This window comes from Lucilia sericata, unplaced genomic scaffold (assembly GCF_015586225.1).
Source record: "Lucilia sericata isolate MDLA Ls3-8-SP2 unplaced genomic scaffold, ASM1558622v1 Contig000470F_arrow, whole genome shotgun sequence".
Lineage (NCBI taxonomy): Eukaryota > Metazoa > Arthropoda > Insecta > Diptera > Calliphoridae > Lucilia > Lucilia sericata.
Genome location: NW_023994485.1, coordinates 196,784 through 217,617, shown reverse-complemented (window position 1 = coordinate 217,617; position 20,834 = coordinate 196,784). Strand labels below are relative to the sequence as shown.

Here is a 20,834-nt window from a genome sequence, read left to right as displayed (position 1 = left end):
GGATTAGTCTATTGACTATTCTACGGATCTATTGATTTGTCTATTTCTATGGACTACTATATGAACTAGTCTATGAAATCGTCTATGACTTATTCTCTGAACTAGTCTAGTAACAAGCCTATGGACTAATCTATGAAATAGTCTATGTATTAGTCTATCGACATGTCTATGGACTACTTTATGCATTAGTCTACTGACTAGTCTATGGATTAGTTTATTGATTAGTTTACGAACTAATCTATTGATTTGTCTATGGGATACTCTATGGATTAGTTTATTGACTGCTCTATTGACTTATCTATAGACTACTGAATGAATTAGTCTATGAACTAGTGTATGGATTAGTCTATGGACAAATCTATGGATTGGTCTAGTGCCTAGTCTTTGGACTTGTCCTATGACAAGTCTATAGAGAGAAGAAAAATTTAGTATTGAATTACACAACATTTTCTGGTTAATCGACTAGTTATGGACTATACTACTGTATAATCTATGGACAAGGTAAATAGACTTGTCTGGTATACGGACTAGTCTATGAATAAATCTATTGGCTTCAGTATAGACTAGTCTATTAATTATGGATGATTCCAAAGATTAGTCTATTGACTAATGGGTTAGTCTATATAGTAGTCTATGTACTAGTCTTTTTTTTTTTTGAGCGTTATATTAACGTCAAGAAAAAACTCCCTTTTATTTATTATTTACAGAAACAATTCTTTTAAGTTGTTATTTAATAAAAATGTAAACCTAAAATTTAATTTTATATTCATAAAAATAAAATAACTTCTAACATTTCGTAGAAGATTATTTTACCAAAAATAATATTAAGCATATTACAACAACAACAACAACTATTCATACAAAAATAAGAAGAAACATTTAATTTTATATTGTTTCAAATATTTCCCCTAAGAAAATTTATCTATTTCTCTGCATTTATGGCAAAAAGAATTGTAATTGAATTACACATACATATTTTCAAAATAATATTTGACAATTGAAGTATACTTAAAGTCAGCTTAATGTTTTTTTTTTTTTTTTTTTTTTTATAAATAATTTAATATTCTTATACAATTTAGGTCTATATTGCATTAGCATTTGACGTTAAAAGATCTTTAGTCCTTATTGTCTCCCTCAAAGTCTTTGGGGCAATATCTAATACACATACATACATACATACATACATATGTATGTATGTATGGTATAAGTATGAATTGTTGAAAGTGTACATAAGTTGAAGATTATGTTCAAAATAAATGTTTAAATATTCATATATAAATGTAAATAATTTTGTATGCCATTAAAGAAACATAGAATTATTTAATTAAGATTGAGGTTCTAAGACAAAAAATGTTTAGTACAGACAATATGTTAAAGTACATAGTAGAAATGTCTTTTGTATCCTTAAATTTGCATTAACAGGCATGAGCTACATACATGTGTATAAATTAATTTCATTATTAAATAAATATACATACACAAGTTTATAGAGCATGCATACATACATGTATATGTACACATGATATCATACCCTACACCACTGTTACGTTTGTGTTTTTGGAGCAATAGTTATCAAAACAAATAACAAATTTTTAATGAAAATTTCAGATTAAATTTTCTTTCTTTTCCTTAAACCTCACAATTTATCAAGATAGTAGAGCCTGTATAAGATCTTCTTCATAGATTGAGTATCATAATTTAAGGACTTCGAATTGGAGGGTTATTGTTGATCCAAGCCCCCATACACAGAAAAAATTATTGCCAAAAAAAAGTCAAACAAACGCATGTTTGAAATTAATTTTGCTTTTAATAAATACTTTTTATTGTTTTAAATATTATTTTTGTTTGGTTTTAATTTTCTTCCAAACACTAATGACAACTTTAACAATTATAATAAACGCTTTTTAGTTCATTCAATTTAATGCTTTTTCCTATGAAATAATGATCGCGCTTTACTTTTTGCGTTTTTTTTAAATATAAATATATAATACACAACACCGCACCATAATCATGTAAAAAAATATAAGAAAAGAAATCAAGAAAAAGTGTGTGATAGATGTATTCATACAACTTATGTATATACATGTGAATGTATTTTAATAAATTTAATGCTTTCATGCCGTAAAATATTATTAAATTAAAATTAGAATTAGTATTTTTTGTTGAAAGTTACAAATAATTAAAGTTAAAAATGTAATAATACTTATTTCAGAAAATAAATAAAATTGTTTACATTAATCAATGAATGAATGTGTACATTGCACACTGTATTCATGATTTAGGAAGAGAGCACATGAGCATGGAATAATACAAAGTGTATTAAACAAGAGGCCACCATCAGAGAACAATCAGCTTGTTGTCAATTTTTTTTATATCGACTTTGATAGTTAGCGAGGAAAAAATTAAGACTATAACGAATGATCAGTTGCACGCTGTCATACACTTGTATATATGTGCTTGGAATAATACAAGAAATAAGGGTGGGTTTTGAAATACACATAATGCTCTCATTGCTTTTTTATCTACGTCAGGGATTCTCTCAGTAAAGAAGAATGTGTATTTTTATTTGTTGCTGACGCTTATGTGTGTTTACAATTATAGCTGTAAGCAAAGTGCGACTTATTAAAGAATATCATCATTAATTGTGGGCAGCTAGTTCTTTGGAATGTTTTGCAACCTATTGTAACTGTAAAATTTTTAAGAGTATTCTAGAAAAATTATACACAAATAGTGTACACTGTGGAAAGGTTGAGTTCGTACAACTGAAAAGCTTATATTTCACTACGATTTCTTTATCATGCAACATACATATGTACATAATTATTGAATGCATATACATAGTAGGTACATATGTATGTAATTTAATTATTTAACATAATATCAATGTCAAAGATAAATTTAACGTTAATATTATTCCTTACTATAATAAATAAAAAGCATTAAATTTATTTTTGAAGAATCATTTTTATTGCACACTGTGTACATGATCAAGTTGTTTCCAAAAAAATGAAATGACAAAAATACATGTGAATTAGGGGGCTCCAAAATAATAGTGGCTAAATATAACGAATTAAATAATCAGAGTACTTTTTTAAAATATCGCTGTCTGATCAAAGGATGAAAATGTTTAGATGTTTTTGTGATTGGTTATTAAAGATATCGTATACAATTTTGATATTATATGATAGGGCTTTAACTGAGGTATGAGAAATGTGCTTATAAGTCAACAAAAAATTATAAATTTTTATTTTTGCTGCAAAATTTTTGTTTTGCGTTTATAATGCATTAATTTAAACTAATTACATAAATAAAAAAGACGTTGCAAAGCTTTTAAAAACTTAATTTCCTTTTCTTAAAAATTCATATTTTTTGAATACTATTGGGCTAACACTAATTTTTCCTTTATGTACCTATGTTATTGAGACAAACATTCTTAAATTGTACTCCCAGATTTAACTAAGCCTACATTTTCGTTGTGAACATTATAAACTTTTCTTATGGGCACCCTAATGTGCATGCTTTTTATATTCTCTTGTCAACGACTCATTGATCAATTGTGTAGCCGTGAGCGACAAGCGAATTATAAAAGGGTTTGTAAAAAGTATTCTTTTAAGGTTTGTCGCGTGCATCATAGATTGTGACAAACTTATTTTTTTGCAATGAATTGCAGAAAGAAATCTAACGGTAAAAAATTGTGTGTATTGGGAACACTGTTGCCAACTTTTTTCCCAAAAATATCGCTAAAGTCGACTGAAAAATAGCTAGAAAATAGCTAAATTCAAGACATTTTGAAAAATTTTGCGATAAATCGTCAAAATAATATTTATTATATGATTCTGAAAACAAATAGCAAAATTTTTCAGATTTTTTATATTATTCTAAAAAGTCAGCGATTTATCGCTAAAATCTATATACATACGTAGGAATGGGATAGTGATACAAACACATCTTATAACAAACACATAAGATAATCTTTTTTTATGTTAAATATTTTCACTTTGGGTTAGGAAAAATGTCAAGTTGAGGTTAATTTCGATATGCGACCCTATACAGATTGCTTTAGAAATGTTGTAAAGATAAATTGAATTTCGAAATGCTGGCCTTTATGGATCGATCCTTTATTTTCAGCATAAGAGTATTATTTATTTTTCCATTACAATACAATTACAAATTATATTCTTACCTAATTTACCGAGCAGGGTGACGATAACCATACGACCGTTGTAGTGTAGCAGACCAGGATCTCTGCTGGGAATCGAACCCACAACCCTCAGACGAACAGGCTAGCACACTACCAACTAGCCTACCGGGGCACCCAAGATTATTATTATACACTCCTTTTGTGGGAAGTTTATCTGCAATATCGATATGCGGCCCTATACGCCTTAGAAATGTTGTAAATTTTTAGGACTTTATGGATCGATCCTTTCGTCACTTATTTCCAATGTTCACTAATTTTTAGAATTATGGTAAATTTTATTATCATATCACTCATTTACTAAAAGACTAGAATAATTAAATATTCGTTTTTTGAGTACAACAAAATATACCCCTTTTAAAATTTTTCGTATAACTTTACCTGTACGCACAAATATTTGCTCCTAATTATGTTCTTCAGAACATTCAAAATAAGTATAATACACACAGCTAAAACTCAAATAATTTACATTGAATGCATATTTTTATACTTATACATACATATATGTAAATCGTCATTCGTAGCAACTTTTAAGCGATATTATCAACATATAAATGAATAAAAAATGCCTTAAAATCTAAAGAAAAATCGCTAGATTTCCCGCTAATAGCTAAATCATATTTTCCCCAGCAAAATGGGATTAAAAATCGCTAGATTTGACGAGAAAATAGCTAAATTGGCAACAGTGATTGGGAAAAGAAAAGAACTTAACAAAAACGTTGTTAAGATTTTAATTTTATTCTGTGTTAAGAAGTTGGTGCGTTAAAGTGTTTAAGGAAAAATATTTATGTGAATAATTGAAAGAAAAAATAAATACCTAGTGATAATAAAAAGTTATTTATTAACAAATAAAAAACTAAAAGTGTTTGTTTATGATTGGTGTGTATTTAAGAAAATTTTCTATATACTTTTATTATTTTCCATAACATTAAGACGCGTTTCTGAAAATCCGTTTAATCTCAAATGGTTTGTAAATTTCGTATATGATTTGTTTTCAAAAAATTCTATGAAATTGTGTAGATTTTGATCAATAATAGATTTAGAAACTATTAACGAAAAATTTTAAGTGCAGTAATTATTTTTGATTATTAATTTAGTATAACTCGAATAAAAATGGAGATGGAATGCTTTTTATGCAAAGCATCATTCGATTCCCCCAAAAAATTATTAACCCATTTGAACAAATGCGGTCTTCCATCCGAAGATTTTTATGAATGTACATTTTTAAATTGTTTCCAAAAATTTCAAATCAAACGGTCCTTCCAAAGACACATTTATAAACATTTTGACGTCAATCAAACAGTCGAACTGCCTGCTGTAAACACGGATTGTGATAATGAATGTGATGAATTTAAGACCGAATGTAATATTTCAATTAGAGAAAAAGTAGTCAATGAATCTGAAAAAATTAAACATTTTCACACTTCTGTTATTAAATTTGTTACTAAGTTGCATTCATTTAATAATTTTACTCAATCGGACGTTACTACCGTTACTAATTTAGTGGAAGATTTAATACTACATCCAATGTTAGATATCATAGAAGAGCAAGTCAAAAGTAAAAATGAAGGAACTGCATTAAATGTGTTAAGTAAAATTAGATCAACATTCCAAGAGTTTAGATCAGAATTTAAATTCAATAAAAATTTAACCGAAATGGACCTTATTGGAAAAGTACAGCCATTTAAGATTAATAATAATCCACAATCGAATGCAATAATAATGCCTCTCGATTTTCAGTTCAAAAAATTCTTAGAAAAGGACAACAACTTAGAAAAAATGTTGCAACATATGCGTGAAATAGAGAATGACCCGAAATTTGTAAATATTATCCAAGGAAATTTATGGAAACAAAAAAAAACATTGTATCCAAATAATACTTTAATTCCGTATCTCATTTATTCAGATGACTTTGCAATAAATAACCCTCTTGGGTCAAAATCAAACCGACATTCAATGTGTAATTTTTACTACAGCTTCCCATGTCTCCCACAAAAGTCATCAAAGTTAGGTGAAGTATTTTTAGCGGCTTCTATTAGATCTTCAGACATGAAATTGTATGGCATTGAATGCCTTAAACCGTTGGTTGATGCTTTAAAAAACTTAGAAATAAATGGCATTATTATTAATACTAAAGACGGCACTAAAAAAGTACATTTTATTATGGGTTTATTATTGGGTGATAATCTAGGGTTAAATGTTACCTTAGGATTTTCGAAATCGTTTTCATCCAATTATTTTTGCAGATTCTGCCTAATGCACAAATCTGAAACGAAGCTAAATACTACTGAAAATGTTGAGTTATTAAGAAATCGGATAAATTATAGAGAGTGTATTGAGAAGGGCATATCATCAGATTGTGGCATAAGTTCTACGTGCATTTTTAATGAAATTCCATCATTTCATTGCACTGAAAACTTCAGTGTTGATGTTATGCATGATCTGTTTGAAGGGGTATGCCACCTCGTGATATGTGAATCTTTGCTACATTTTATAAAAACAATGAATTACTTCAGCATCAATACACTAAATAACCGATTGTCAAATTTTAAGTATGATGAACACGATAGGGGTAACGAAAAAATTACAATAACTATAAATGAACTAGAAAATCGAAAATTGAAAATGTCTGCAAAGCAGATGATGTCATTTTGCCAGTACTTTACGTTACTTTTTGGTGATTTAGTACACTATGGCGACGAAATTTGGGCATTTTTAGCACGCTTTTTTGAATTACTAGATGATATTTTGTGTTATGAAGTTTCTGCGTCTTCAATACACCAAATAAAGACAAAAATTCAATATTTAAATAACAATTTTCAAACTTTGTTCAAAAAACCGCTAACTCCAAAATTTCACATTTTAACACATTACCCAACAGTTTTAAAACAATGCGGACCATTAAGAAATTTATGGAGTTTTAAGTACGAAGGAAAACATAAGGAATTCAAAATATATTCTCATGTGACAACTTCGAGAAAAAATGTTTCCAAAAGTTTTTCATTTAAACAACAAATGTCATTTGCGAATTTTTTACTTGATAATGATCAAAATAACGATGTTATTTTAAAAAAACCAATAAATAATTTAAATATCGTAAAAAAAGTCAGTAGAGAGTTAAAAATATCTGAAGAAAATATTTCGCTATATTCAGAAGGGAAAATATGGGGCTATAAATACAACGAAAATAAGATCATATCGAAATTTACGACTGACTTTGAATTATACAAAATTTGTATTATTATTAAAACATCAAATGACATACTTTTTTGTTGTAATAAAATAGATATTATCTTTAATACACATTACATTGCTTATGAATATAAAAATATTTCAAATCAACACATAATAATAAACATTAACGACGTTGTTGGACCACCGGTGGAAAAAATTCAATCAAATGGGAGTACATTTATTAAATTAAAAGAATTTTACAAGAGTACTTATAATTAAAAAAATGGACAAATTCAGCGATTTGTACTGCCTACTAAATAAATGGAATTTGAGTCACCTATATGATAGACTAAAAGGTAAAGTACTATATTTTATTTACTATATTAGATATTTCATTAAATTTTTTTCTTTTCAATTATTTATTTACAGAACAAGGAATTACAGTAGATGTTTTCCACATGCTAAAAAGTAACCATATCGAAAGACTTTTTGTTGATAGCCAAATTGGAGATATGGTAAAATTTGAGTATAACTTGGATGAATGGAAAAAATCATTAAATAAAAGTGAAACTTACACCTCCCAAAGTAACCAAGTTACAACAAAAATTTCTATTATGGAAATACTTAAGTGTACCCACAATGGACGCGAAATACTTGATTTCTACAAAAAAAATGAAACACTTCATGAAGAACAACGGAACTTGCTTCTAAATACCATTATCAAATACATTGAGGCAAATGGTGTTGTATGCAGTTTATCTGACTGTTCTGAGATGGAAAAAGAAATATGTTCAATATTTCCCTCAGAGGAACTTGTAAGTATATATTCTAAAAGTTTTTTGTTGTCACTTTTTAATGTTTCCATTTATAATTGACAGGATTTTTATAGAAGCGGAAAGAGAGGGAAAATTTACAATAAACTGGCTAATTTAAAAAGGCTTTCAAAGGATGTTTTAAAAAAATGTGAAAGTAAACCTGATATAAATACTTTAGAAGGTAAGTAAAATGATTATTATATTGTTCTTACTTATGTATATTTAATAATTGTTGTTATTTCAGAGTCAGAAGAAAATTACACCCTGTATTTACAATATCTTCAAAGTGAACAAATAACAGCTGAGGAGTTTGACATTTATTGGCGCAGATGTGCGCCATTTCGGTTCAAACAGATATCGGAATCTCAGACAACAGCTGAAATTTTCAAGTTATGGCCTGACTACATAAAACCATCAGGTTTTCATTTGGTAAATTTCTGACATACAAATATTTTTATATATTGTAATTTTACTTTTTCTTTTTAGATTGATATAGATTTCGCCCTAAAGTTTCCAATGGCCAAAAATTTGCATGAACGATGGCCTAAATTTAGCGAACAAATTTTGTGTGTTTTAAAAACTAAAATTTCTTCCGCATACATTTCTAAAAAGCTTGCCGATATTGAGTCCAAAAATGATGGTAAAAAACTCTTAATTTAAAAGATAAAATTTATTTTAATAAATGCTTTTATTACAGAGTCCAAAACATTTATGATTTTCTGGTTTCTACATAACCTTTTCCCACCACAACTTAAAGTTTCTACAGAGTCTAGTGGCGCAAAGATTCGAAAAAAATACTCAATTGCTGATTCCCAAGAAGGATTCGCAATAATAGCAAATACATTAGAGGAATTGGAAGTTAAAATCAAATTACTGAAGCTACAATGCCGAAATATACAGCCAAGATTATTAATTATAGGCGAAATATGCAATATTAAATCTATTTTTGTTTTTGTAGATAATGTGAAATATCCAATTTTGACATTTTTAAATGCTCTTGATGTATTATTTAAAATATTTTTTTTATTTAATCTTGAGTATCCGGAAGAATCCGATGTTTTTTATAATTTCATACAATCATTTTTATACGAGTTACCTACTACAAAAAAATATTCAAAAGTTTCGACCATTAAACATGAAATTTTAAATATAAAATAAGAGTTTAAGAGTATTTTTAGTAATATAAAATTTATCTTTTTTCAATTATTTAAAATTAAATAAACTCAATTTTTTATATTTATTTAAAGTTATTCCATTACTTTATTTTAAAAACACAAAAATTTATATAAATTATTAATTTTTATAAAATTTAAAATAACTATTTTCTCATAAAAAGTAATTAATTTTCCATTCACAGTATTTTATAAAAACAATTAAAAGAAAATTATAAATTAATTTTTAAAATTCATGTTCATGACATATAGGAACTGAAACATGTCCATATAATTTTTACAAGATTTTATGAAAGATGTATGTATGTATATAAACTAATTTTCTCTTAATCAACTTTAAAACTTTATTATCTTTTTGTGATTTTCTGTTAAAAATGAATTGTATTTAGTTATACATAATTATTATTTGTCGTTGAAAGAATAACAAATATTAATAAAATGTTTATAAAAGATTTATCTGTTAATTTTTCATTCAAAGGAATATTATAGAAAGTGTAGAAAAAAACATTACATTTGTAATTGATTTAAAATAGAATTTCAAACAATTTCATTCAACTCGTTTGTCTAAACAACCATATAGGAAAACTCTATAATAATTTATTTAAAACCGGCTGACTTTTTAAAGAAACTATTTATTGGTTTAAACAATAAATTGTTTGATAATTAGTCTAAAACATAACAAATGTTATGTTTGTTTTAGTTAATATATTTGTTTGAAATTGCAATAAAAATTTCAAAAAAATTACTTATTGATTCAAACAAAATTTTTTTTAAAAATTGTTGTAAAATTTAATAAAAGTTATGTTTGTTTTAATTAAACAATTTGTTTGAAATTGTAATACAAATTCCAAACAAATTATTTATTGTTTTAAACAAAAAATTGTTTGAAAATTATTGTAAAATTTAATAAAAGTTATATTTGTTTTAGTTAAAAAATTTATATGAAATTGGAAATGAACTTTGATTAACTTTTTTGGCTAATAACATAATTATTTAATTGAGAAAAAATGCTTTTTCTTTTCAAATAACTTTTTACGAATTTGTTCGCTGAATATACAATTTTCGTTGTAGGTCCGATTTTAGACAATTTTGTATTTGATTCAATGATTTGTTGAATTGAATCAGTTATTTATTTATTTCTGTGTAGAAAGAGAACCAGCTACCGATCGTTGTTCTGGATTCTATGAGAATCGATCTACAACTGACTCAAGACTTGACTTTAAAAGTATTCATAACTCAAGTGGGGGTATTCCTTGAAGGGCCATAACCCACTATAATTTATTTAGTATGTTTAAATATATACATACATTTTATTTTGGTTAAACCAATAACTCTTCATGTAGAATATCCTTGAAACACTTGTAGGGTTTTATTTGTATAAAACTTTATCAATCAAAATCATTGATTTTCTTTTCAATTCAAGAAAATGGTAAAACATGTATTTTATACTTTAGCTTAAGACCCTTTAATTATAGAAAATTTTTTGGGGAAAAACACTCTTAAAAACCAATATAACTTTGAACAATTTTCCACATAAAGATGCATTCCCACTATAGAAAACTTTTAATAAAAAAACTTTTTTCAGTACAATTTTGTTTACAACTGTATCTTGTAACAATATTTGTTTACCCTACATCACTATAGTGGGAAGGGTATTATGCGTTTGTCCTGATGTTTATAATACATAAAAATATTGGTCCTTATACCGATACTCACAGTCGATTAATCCGTCCGTCCGACCGTCTGTCTGTCCATTTAAACCTTGTGCGCAAGGTACAGGCCGGAATTTTCCAGATATTTTGATAAAATCTGGAGCAAATATGTTCTCCGGCTAGAACGAATCCTATTGAAAATTGTTGAAATTGGTCCATTATTTCACCTAGCCCCCATACATCTGGACCTTCCGATATATTTAGGCTTATACGTCAACGTCAAATATACTACTATATATCTCCAAAAACCTGCTCAACTAAGTCCAAAATTGACTTTTAACCATTAGTATCGTGTTGAAATTCAGCATAACTGGCTTTTATATCAAAATACACAACTCCTCCAAATTTTATGAAGATCGGCAAATATGTATTTGGCCTTAATTCCTATATAAAGAGTACTTTAGAATATCAGTTTTTCATCAATAAATTACTTAAGCACATCGGAATTAATATAAAAATCAACCTTGTTTTTTTTTAAATAGATATTATTTAAAATATACTCATGGTGTAGTGTATCATATGGTCGCCTATGCCCTACTATACTTTCCTATTTGTTTATTGAAATTTGTGTGAATAACAGGTTTATTAACAATAATAGAAAAATTTGTGTATAACAGTATTTTTACAGAAAATTTTATGAATAACAATATTTTCTGTAAATAATATTGTGTATAACAGTATTTTCTATAAAAATTGTGTGTATGACAGCTTAGAAAATTTGTATAAAACAGTTATTTGTATAAAATTTTGTGTATAACAATATTTTGATAGAAAATGATGGGTATACTTTATTCTATAATTTCCTGCAGTAGTATTAGTGCATTAGTATTCATAGTAAATATGAAGTGTCTTCTTAATTAGTATAAAATTCTATTTGTATCCTTAAAATAAATTCTTCAGAATAAAAATTCTTTTCAATTTCATTTCAATATTAAAAAATATTGAAAAAGAAGTGTAATATTATATACATATTTTAAATAAATAAAAACTGTTAACAATCTCAACAAGTATCATTGCTAACGATTGATTATATCAATTTCCGACATTCTCTATACTTTCATACATTCAACAATAATAATGTCTATTACTATACGATTTGCTATTGTGTGAAAATACAGAAATAAGGGGAAAAAATACATAAAATCTACAAATTGTATAAAATCTAGTGTATTTATATATAGGTACGTAACTATGTATGTGTATTTGGTATGAAACAAATCAATGATGGTTCGATTGTTATTGAATCTTTATTTACTTTTTCCCTAACGCTTTCCTCTAACGGCTACAATACCAACAATCTTTTGAAACAAAATATTGATTTTCTTTATTATTGGAGGCACAACACAATCGTGTTGCAACAAATTCATTAAAATTTCCCATTGAGAAGCAGATTTTACTACAGAAGAAGCCCATTTATGTTTGACATACGTTCACACTTACATATTTACTAGGTTCTAGGTGGAAATGTATTTTTAGCCAATATCATTACCATAACCACAAATTTTTAAATAAAATTCGCGCTTAACTAAAAAACATTAGAAAACTTTTCCCCATAACTTAAATGATTGACTCAACAATTTTATAACACTTCCGAATACATACTGCATATGTATGTACAATGTACATACTTTCATTTCTTTAATTGCAGAATTTTGATTATTGCTATAATAAATTCAACTTTTCCTTTTCGTTTCCTCAGAAATCACTTTTTTTGCTGGGTAATAAAAACATCATCAGCATGAACTTATGTATGTGTAAACAAAATTACCCGGCAATTCGATCGGACAGTCCTATTATCTATTTAAACTACCACTTAAGGTTACCCCTAGCCAACAACTGTCCAGGTGATTAGCTTACATGTGCTACGAGGAAGTCAATAGATTATGAAGAGACAGACCAAAAGTTATGAAGAGACAGACCAAAAGTTTGTTATTTTGAGTGTCCACTCTCTCTCTCTTACAAAGGGGACACTAAAGTGACTATAATCTTCACCTCATTTACAAAATATCCGTGACAAAATACAAATTAGAACCAACCAGGTGGTTAGGCGTTAGTGGAAATCACTGTCTTTTTCGGATGTATTGACTCTTTGTCGAACTGCAGGGTATATAAGTTTATTTAAACGAGTTAGGTGTATGTGTCAGCATTTACTTTTTTATTTTGACAGCATGTAAAACTTTACACATGTATGTATTTCGCTTAATATTCACCAAATATTAAAGACAGTGAACTTAGAAAATTACTAATATTTTTAAGGTTACCAGCATAAGCTAATTTCGATCGATTTAATTTGAATACCAAATGTATGCAAGCACAATCATGCCTTTTATAGTATTTTCCATAAAAATTTCGTGTATAAGAGTATAACAGTTTTATACAATTAAAATTTTGTGTATAACAGTATTTTCTGCAGAAAATTTTGTGTATAACGGTATTTTCTATAAAATATTTTGTGTATAACAGTATTTTCTATTAAAAATTTTGTGTATAACAGTATTTTCTATAAAAAATTGTGTGTATAACAGCATTTTCTATAAAATATTTTGTGTATAACAGTATTTTCTATGGAACATTTTGTGTATAAAAGTATTTTCTATAGAAAATTTTGTGTATAACAGTGTTTCCTATAGAAAATTTTGTGTATTAAAGTATTTTCTATAGAACATTTTGTGTATAACACCATTTTCTATAAAATATTTTGTATATAACAGTATAACACTGTTTTCTATAAAATATTTTGTGTATAACAGTATTTTTTATAGAAAATTTTGTGTATAACAGTATGTTCTGTAGAAAATATTGTGTATAACAGTATTTTCTATAGAAAATTTTGTGCATAACACCATTTTCTATAAAATATTTTGTGTATAACACCATTTTCTATAAAATATTTTGTGTATAACAGTATTTTCTACAGAAAATTTTGTGTATAACATTATGTTCTATAAAAAATAAAGTTTTATACAATTAAAATTTTGTGTATAACAGTATTTTCTGCAGAAAATTTTGTGTATAACGGTATTTTCTATAGAAAATTTTGTGCATAACACCATTTTCTATAAAATATTTTGTGTATAACAGTATTTTCTATTAAAAATTTTGTGTATAACACCATTTTCTATAAAATATTTTGTATATAACAGTATAACACTGTTTTCTATAAAATATTTTGTGTATAACAGTATTTTTTATAGAAAATTTTCTGTATAACAGTATGTTCTGTAGAAAATATTGTGTATAACAGTATTTTCTATAGAAAAGTTTGTGTATAACACCATTTTCTATAAAATATTTTGTGTATAACAGTATTTTCTATAGAAAATTTTGTGTATAACATTATGTTCTATAAAAAATTTTGGGCACAACAGTATGTTCTATAGAAAATTTTGTGTATAACAGTATTTTCTATAGAGTATTTTGTGCATAACAGCATTTTATACAAAAAAATTTATGTATAACAGTATTTTCTACAGAAAATTTTGTGTATAACAGTATTTTCTATAGAAAATATAACACAATTGTGTATAATGGTTCTATAAAGAACATTTTGCTTATAGAAGTGTTTTATGAAAATTTTGTATATAACAATATTTTCTTTAAAAATTAACATTGTTTTTTTATATAAAGTGTTGTGTATAACAATTGTATGAAACTATTATGAATAACAATATTTTCTATAGAAAATATTAGGTATAACAATTAACATTTTCTATACAAAATCATTGTTAACAGTAATCACAAGGCATATGCACATAATTTAAACAAAATATCTTACTTACCAATCTTCTGTTTTTGTCATAATTAATAATGCTGGTCACTTGATTACAAACAGCTACAGTCATGTTGAATGTCATCAAGGCGCCTAAAATTATAATATGTTTCTTTCTTGTTCGCAGTAACAAATTCAAAACCACACACACACAAACTCTTCCTTACAGTTATTCCTAACTTATGTATTTGGTTGGCGTGTTTTGTACTTAAATTTTTCGCACACACGAAGAATTTTTTATGACCCACATTTGTGATAAATACTTTGCCATCACCATCAGAAAAACATCATCATCACAGCTAGTATAGTATAGAATGTTGTACTACAATAAAAAGAAAATAAAGGGAAATGGAAATGAAGGAAACTAAACAAAAAAAAAAAATAATCCAAGTTTATTTTAAGGTTAGCAACAAAAAAAATTTTAGATACAATTTTTTTTTATTCGCAGACATTGAAAATTATACATATTTATATACATTACATATGTATGAATAACTAGTACGTATTTATAATAAATTTCACTTTCTTTATTGACAAAGATTTGTAATTCCATTCATGCAAACTACCATCATTTCACTCTCAATAAAAAAAGGGAAAATCATATTAAACTATACAATAATAAAAATATGTTTGAATAGAAGGATTTATTCAATGCAATTTCATGCTTATAATTTAGTTTCAAGTACAATGTTACAAATTTGATAAAGGAAATAACAAGAATATAAACTATAATTTTATGTAAATAGTTATAAATTTAATTTCTTCATATGTTGTGTAATTTGTGTAAAATTATATTGATAAGTGACAGTCAAAGTTAATAGAATTTTCAAGTTTATATCCAAGCTACTTTTTCTTAACAAGAGATTAAAATTAATTCGTTCAACTTTCCTATGTGTTAGAGATTCACAATGAATTTTAAAAGAAAAACAATTTTCTTGTTATAACAGTTTATTGTAAAAAAAATTGTTTATAACAGTATTTTCTATAGATAATTTAATATTTCGCTATATTTTCTATAAAAAATTATGTATATTCTAAAGAAAATATATAGTATAACAGTTTTCCCTATAGAAAATTTTGTCTATAACAGTATCTTCTAAATGAAACTTTGTATACGTCTCTACACTTTCCTTATAACAAGAAAATTGTGTGCGTATGACAGTATTTTCTGTCAACATTTGTCTATAACTGTATTTTCTATATACAATTTTTTGTATAACACTTTCACTACACTTTCACACTTTACAACAGTATTTTCCTTAGAAAATATTTTGTATAACAGTTTATTCCAAAGAAAATTGTGTGTATAACAGTTTTTTATAGAAAATAATGCGTATGACAGTATTTTCTGTCAACATTTGTGTATAACTCTATCATCTGTATACAATTTTTTGTATAACACTTTCACTACAAACATTTTTTTGTGTATAACAGTATTTTCTGTAGAAAAATTTGTGTATAACAACATTTTCTATAAAAAATATTATGTATAACAGTTTATTCTAAAGAAAATTGTGTGTATAACAGTTTTGTGTATAACAGTATTTTCTATAAAAAATTGTGTGTATAACAGCATTTTCTATAAAATATTTTGTGTATAACAGTATTTTCTATGGAACATTTTGTGTATAAAAGTATTTTCTATAGAAAATTTTGTGTATAACAGTGTTTCCTATAGAAAATTTTGTGTATTAAAGTATTTTCTATAGAACATTTTGTGTATAACACCATTTTCTATAAAATATTTTGTATATAACAGTATAACACTGTTTTCTATAAAATATTTTGTGTATAACAGTATTTTTTATAGAAAATTTTGTGTATAACAGTATGTTCTGTAGAAAATATTGTGTATAACAGTATTTTCTATAGAAAATTTTGTGCATAACACCATTTTCTATAAAATATTTTGTGTATAACACCATTTTCTATAAAATATTTTGTGTATAACAGTATTTTCTACAGAAAATTTTGTGTATAACATTATGTTCTATAAAAAATAAAGTTTTATACAATTAAAATTTTGTGTATAACAGTATTTTCTGCAGAAAATTTTGTGTATAACAGTTTATTCTAAAGAAAATTGTGTGTATAACAGTTTTTCTGCAGGTATATAACTGCAATGTATAACAGTTTCTTATTAAATAAACAGCTATTTTATACTAATTTTTGTGTATAACACTTTTTTAATAAAAATATTTGTGTATAACTGTATTTTATTTTTCGTATAACAGTTTTTATATAGAAGATTTTGTTTATAATGTTTTTACTATAGAAAATTTTGTGTATAATATTATTTTTTAAATTTGTGTATAACAGTATGACAACAATTTTTATTTTCCATTACAAGTATTTTTTTTATAACAGTTTTTCATTGAAAATTTTACGTATATATTGTGTATAACAGTATATACAATTTTGAGAACTTTGTAATTACAGTGGACGTCCAATAGTACGTATACTCTTTATTACGATTATCCAATAATACGAATGGCAAAATTGTTGCATTGTCTACTCTATAGTACGAATAAAGTCACAATTTTTCTGTTCGATAGTACGAATAACGCATTTTTTATGGGAATTTTGGTTTTATTTACGTATAAATGAAGTTTTTATTATGTTTTTATTTTATTATTTCGGTATCATTCACCTTAAGCTCAGTAATTTTAATTTTTTTTTATTTATTACAAGTGTTTTGTATTTTTAAAAATCCTATACACACAATTTACTGCATGTATATTTACAAATCAACAATTATTTAGTGTTATTAATTTATTTTATTGGAATTTTGATGACCCAAGAGAAGAAATTAAATTGGATGATAACGCCAATGAGGAAAGTATTTTATAAGTTCCCGACAATAACTCTGCTGAGAACAATATTGAAGCCTCAAAAGTGCTGTTATTGAAAAAGCAGTAAGAATCATTTTACAATGTAATAAACATCGATGTTAAATGATGGATTTTTTAATAAGTAAAATTATATTTATATACATATGTATGTATGAACTGTTAATTTTGAAAGTAGTGTGACTCCACATTCCAAACAATGGGTTTAAGGAAAACTATTCTAATTTTTAAGAGAAAATTATAAATTAGAGAATTGTGGTATATTCCATTCAAGTTTCTAATAAAAGTTTTATGTAATCTGAACATTTTAATACATTTTAGAACACATATGTAAATTGCAAATTGTCTTTGGCACACATCTTTTTAAAAACATTAAAATTTAAAAACTTCTACATATATCTCATTTCAAGCATTGGACTCGCGATACTTTCAAAATTAACAATTCATATACGTAAATATGTCCCTTTTATGCCTGTTTATGCCTATACAAGAAATTTATTTAAAATAATACACATTTATTATATTTTGTTCCGTTATGTTTTTCATGAAAAATATAACAAAAATAAATAAAATCCAATATTTTATGTGTATTATTTGAATTTAAACATACAAAATGTGTTGTTCAATAATACGAATTTTTCGGTATTACGAAAGGGCCTGACACTATATAATTCGTACTAGTGGACGTCCACTGTATACTATGGACTCTAAATTTTAAATAAATTCTATGCCTTTTGCTCAAAAATACGTTAAAACTTAACATTTCCCAAAATGTTAATCTCTTTAATAATTGCCACCAATTCAGCCTATATCCACAAAACAAATCTAACACCTCAAAATGAACAGCATAGCGGCGCGCCGCTGTGATTTTTCCGGCTTAATAGATACATTTTCATCTTTTTAATGTTAGCCTAACATGTTTAGGTGGGTGTTTGAGAGTGCATTTCACCTAAAATAAAATTGTTTTTAACATTTAAGTAAAAACGTCTTCATGCAAGAGAAAATTGCATTTATACCGCATTTAAGAGAATAATTTTCTATGACAAAAGAGTTCTTTCCACTCTTCTTTGTAGCATAATAAGCCGGTAAACAAATTTAAAATGCAAGAAATTTTTTTGGGTGCAGTATAAGAGCAGTGTTGTAGGAAAATAAATGCATATTCAAGATTTATTATTGTTTACAATTATCAATATTTCTCGAAAGCAATAAACTCGTCAAACAAAAATTACGAGGTATCTCAGTTTAGGGACTGAACAGTGAAGAACAAAAGTATATTGAACAAATAAATAAGAATCTAAAAAAAATTTATGATTTTTTTCTTGGAATCTAGTGTTAACTAATTGGTGAAAATTCGTAAACAAAAAGTAAATTTTGTGAGTTTAGGAATATAATTCCTAACCGTATTTTCGGGCCAAATAACAAAAAATTTTTAGAAATTATATTCCAATTACAAAATTGTTGTGAAATGCAAAAAAATATAAATTTCTTAATAAATAAATCGATCTAATCCCTTAATACTCACAAGAGATACATACATATGCATCAATATAATGAATACAAAATGTATCACTATTTCTCATCTCCACTGTTATTATTTCAAAAGAAACCAACAATAACATTCAACCACAAAGAATTGTAAACAAGATAATAAACATTTTGTATGCATACACTGTTAAGAGCGAAAAAAAACAACAACTAAATCACAAAATTCCAGAATAATTATTGTCTCCTACAACTACTTTACACTGATACGACGATAATTCTAAATAACGCACGTTTTACCCTGCTTCCCATTTTAAGAGATAAAAATTTTAATTTTATTTATTCTAAACACAAACAAATCACAGCAACAAAAGGGATTGAAAAAAAAAATAACATTAGTTTTTCCCACTTTTTTCTGTGATTGTCTATCATCTATCATACTGAGGAAAAACTATACGAATTGCAGGTCATTCTAAAATGTCAAGAGAGTCGATAGACAGAGTGAGTGCTTTTGAGAGAGCAAGTGTGATATAAATTTGTTTGGAAAAAGAAAGAGATGTGGAAAAACTGCACTAACACAATGTTATAGAAACCAAATAGTAATGGCAGCATGATTGTTTTTCGGTATAAAAAATACTTCATCTCATCAACAGAAGTGAAAAGTGCATATAGGGACCGAGCTAGTGCTGTCAAATGATAAGTGAGGAAGAAAAGCACTGGTTTATGCGTGAACAGGAAATTAACTAAAATATGAAAAAGCACTTTCTAGATCAGTCTATATCTTCTTAACTGAAGATAAACAAATACATATTGTATATAGTCTAGTCTATAGTCTAATCTATAGTCTAGTTTATAGTCTAGTCTATAGTCTAATCTATAGTCTAGTCTATAGTCTAGTCTAGTCTATAGTCTAGTCTATAGTCTAGTGTATAGTCTAGTCTATAGTCTAGTCTATAGTCTAGTCTATAGTCTAGTCTATAGTCTAGTCTAGTGTCTAGTCTAGTCTAGTCTATAGTCTAGTCTATAGTCTAGTCTATAGTCTAGTCTATAGTCTAGTCTATAGTCTAGTCTATAGTCTAGTCTATAGTCTAGTCTATAGTCTAGTCTATAGTCTAGTCTATAGTCTAGTCTATAGTCTAGTCTATAGTCTAGTCTATAGTCTAGTCTATAGTCTAGTCTATAGTCTAGTCTATAGTCTAGTCTATAGTCTAGTCTATAGTCTAGTCTATAGTCTAGTCTATAGTCTAGTGTATAGTCTAGCCTATAGTCTAGTCTATATTCTAGTCTATAGTCTAGTCTATAGTCTAGTCTATAGTCTAGTCTATAGTCTAGCCTATAGTCTAGTCTATAGTCTAGTCTATAGTCTAGTCTATAGTCTAGTCTATAGTCTAGTCTATAGTCTAGTCTATAGTCTAGTCTATAGTCTAATCTATAGTCTAGTCTATAGTCTAGTATATACTCTAGTCTCTAATCTAGTCTCTAATCTAGTCTATAGTCTATACTATAGTCTAGTCTATAGTATAGTCTATAGTCTAGTATATACTCTAGTCTCTAATCTAGTATATACTCTACTCTCTAATCTAGTCTATAGTCTAGACTATAGTCTAGTCTATAGTCTAGTCTATAGTCTACTCTATAGTCTAGTCTATAGTCTAGTCTATAT

At 26.5% G+C, this 20,834-nt stretch overlaps 2 protein-coding genes and 1 long non-coding RNA gene across 4 annotated transcripts in view; 2 read left to right on the top strand and 1 right to left on the bottom strand.

The window, feature by feature from the left end:
• Window positions 1–20,834, top strand: part of LOC119605271 (sodium bicarbonate cotransporter 3) — an 85,960-nt gene that overhangs the window by 4,751 nt on the left and 60,375 nt on the right. The gene's annotated exons all lie outside the window — the stretch shown is intronic.
• LOC119605277 lies at window positions 4,922–9,758 on the top strand. The gene is made up of 8 exons (XM_037958303.1): window positions 4,922–5,077; window positions 7,485–7,728; window positions 7,802–8,187; window positions 8,251–8,368; window positions 8,432–8,616; window positions 8,674–8,827; window positions 8,885–9,278; window positions 9,749–9,758. The coding sequence occupies exons 2-8, from the start codon at window positions 7,656–7,658 to the stop codon at window positions 9,756–9,758; spliced, it is 1,320 nt and encodes a 439-aa protein (XP_037814231.1). The 5' UTR covers window positions 4,922–5,077; window positions 7,485–7,655.
• The window catches only part of LOC119605276, a 77,358-nt gene continuing 71,559 nt past the window's right edge, over window positions 15,036–20,834 (bottom strand). The window contains exon 3 of the long non-coding RNA XR_005231574.1: window positions 15,036–15,162. This is a non-coding gene — a long non-coding RNA (uncharacterized LOC119605276). The remainder of the gene's footprint in view (window positions 15,163–20,834) is intronic.

Coding starts and splice junctions, on each gene's coding strand:
- LOC119605277 (XM_037958303.1), top strand. CDS start 7,656: ATGGACAAATTCAGCGATTTGTACTGCCTACTAAATAAATGGAATTTG. Junction 8,188..8,250: donor TATTTCCCTCAGAGGAACTT/GTAAGTATATAT, acceptor TATAATTGACAG/GATTTTTATAGAAGCGGAAA. Junction 8,828..8,884: donor TATTGAGTCCAAAAATGATG/GTAAAAAACTCT, acceptor CTTTTATTACAG/AGTCCAAAACATTTATGATT.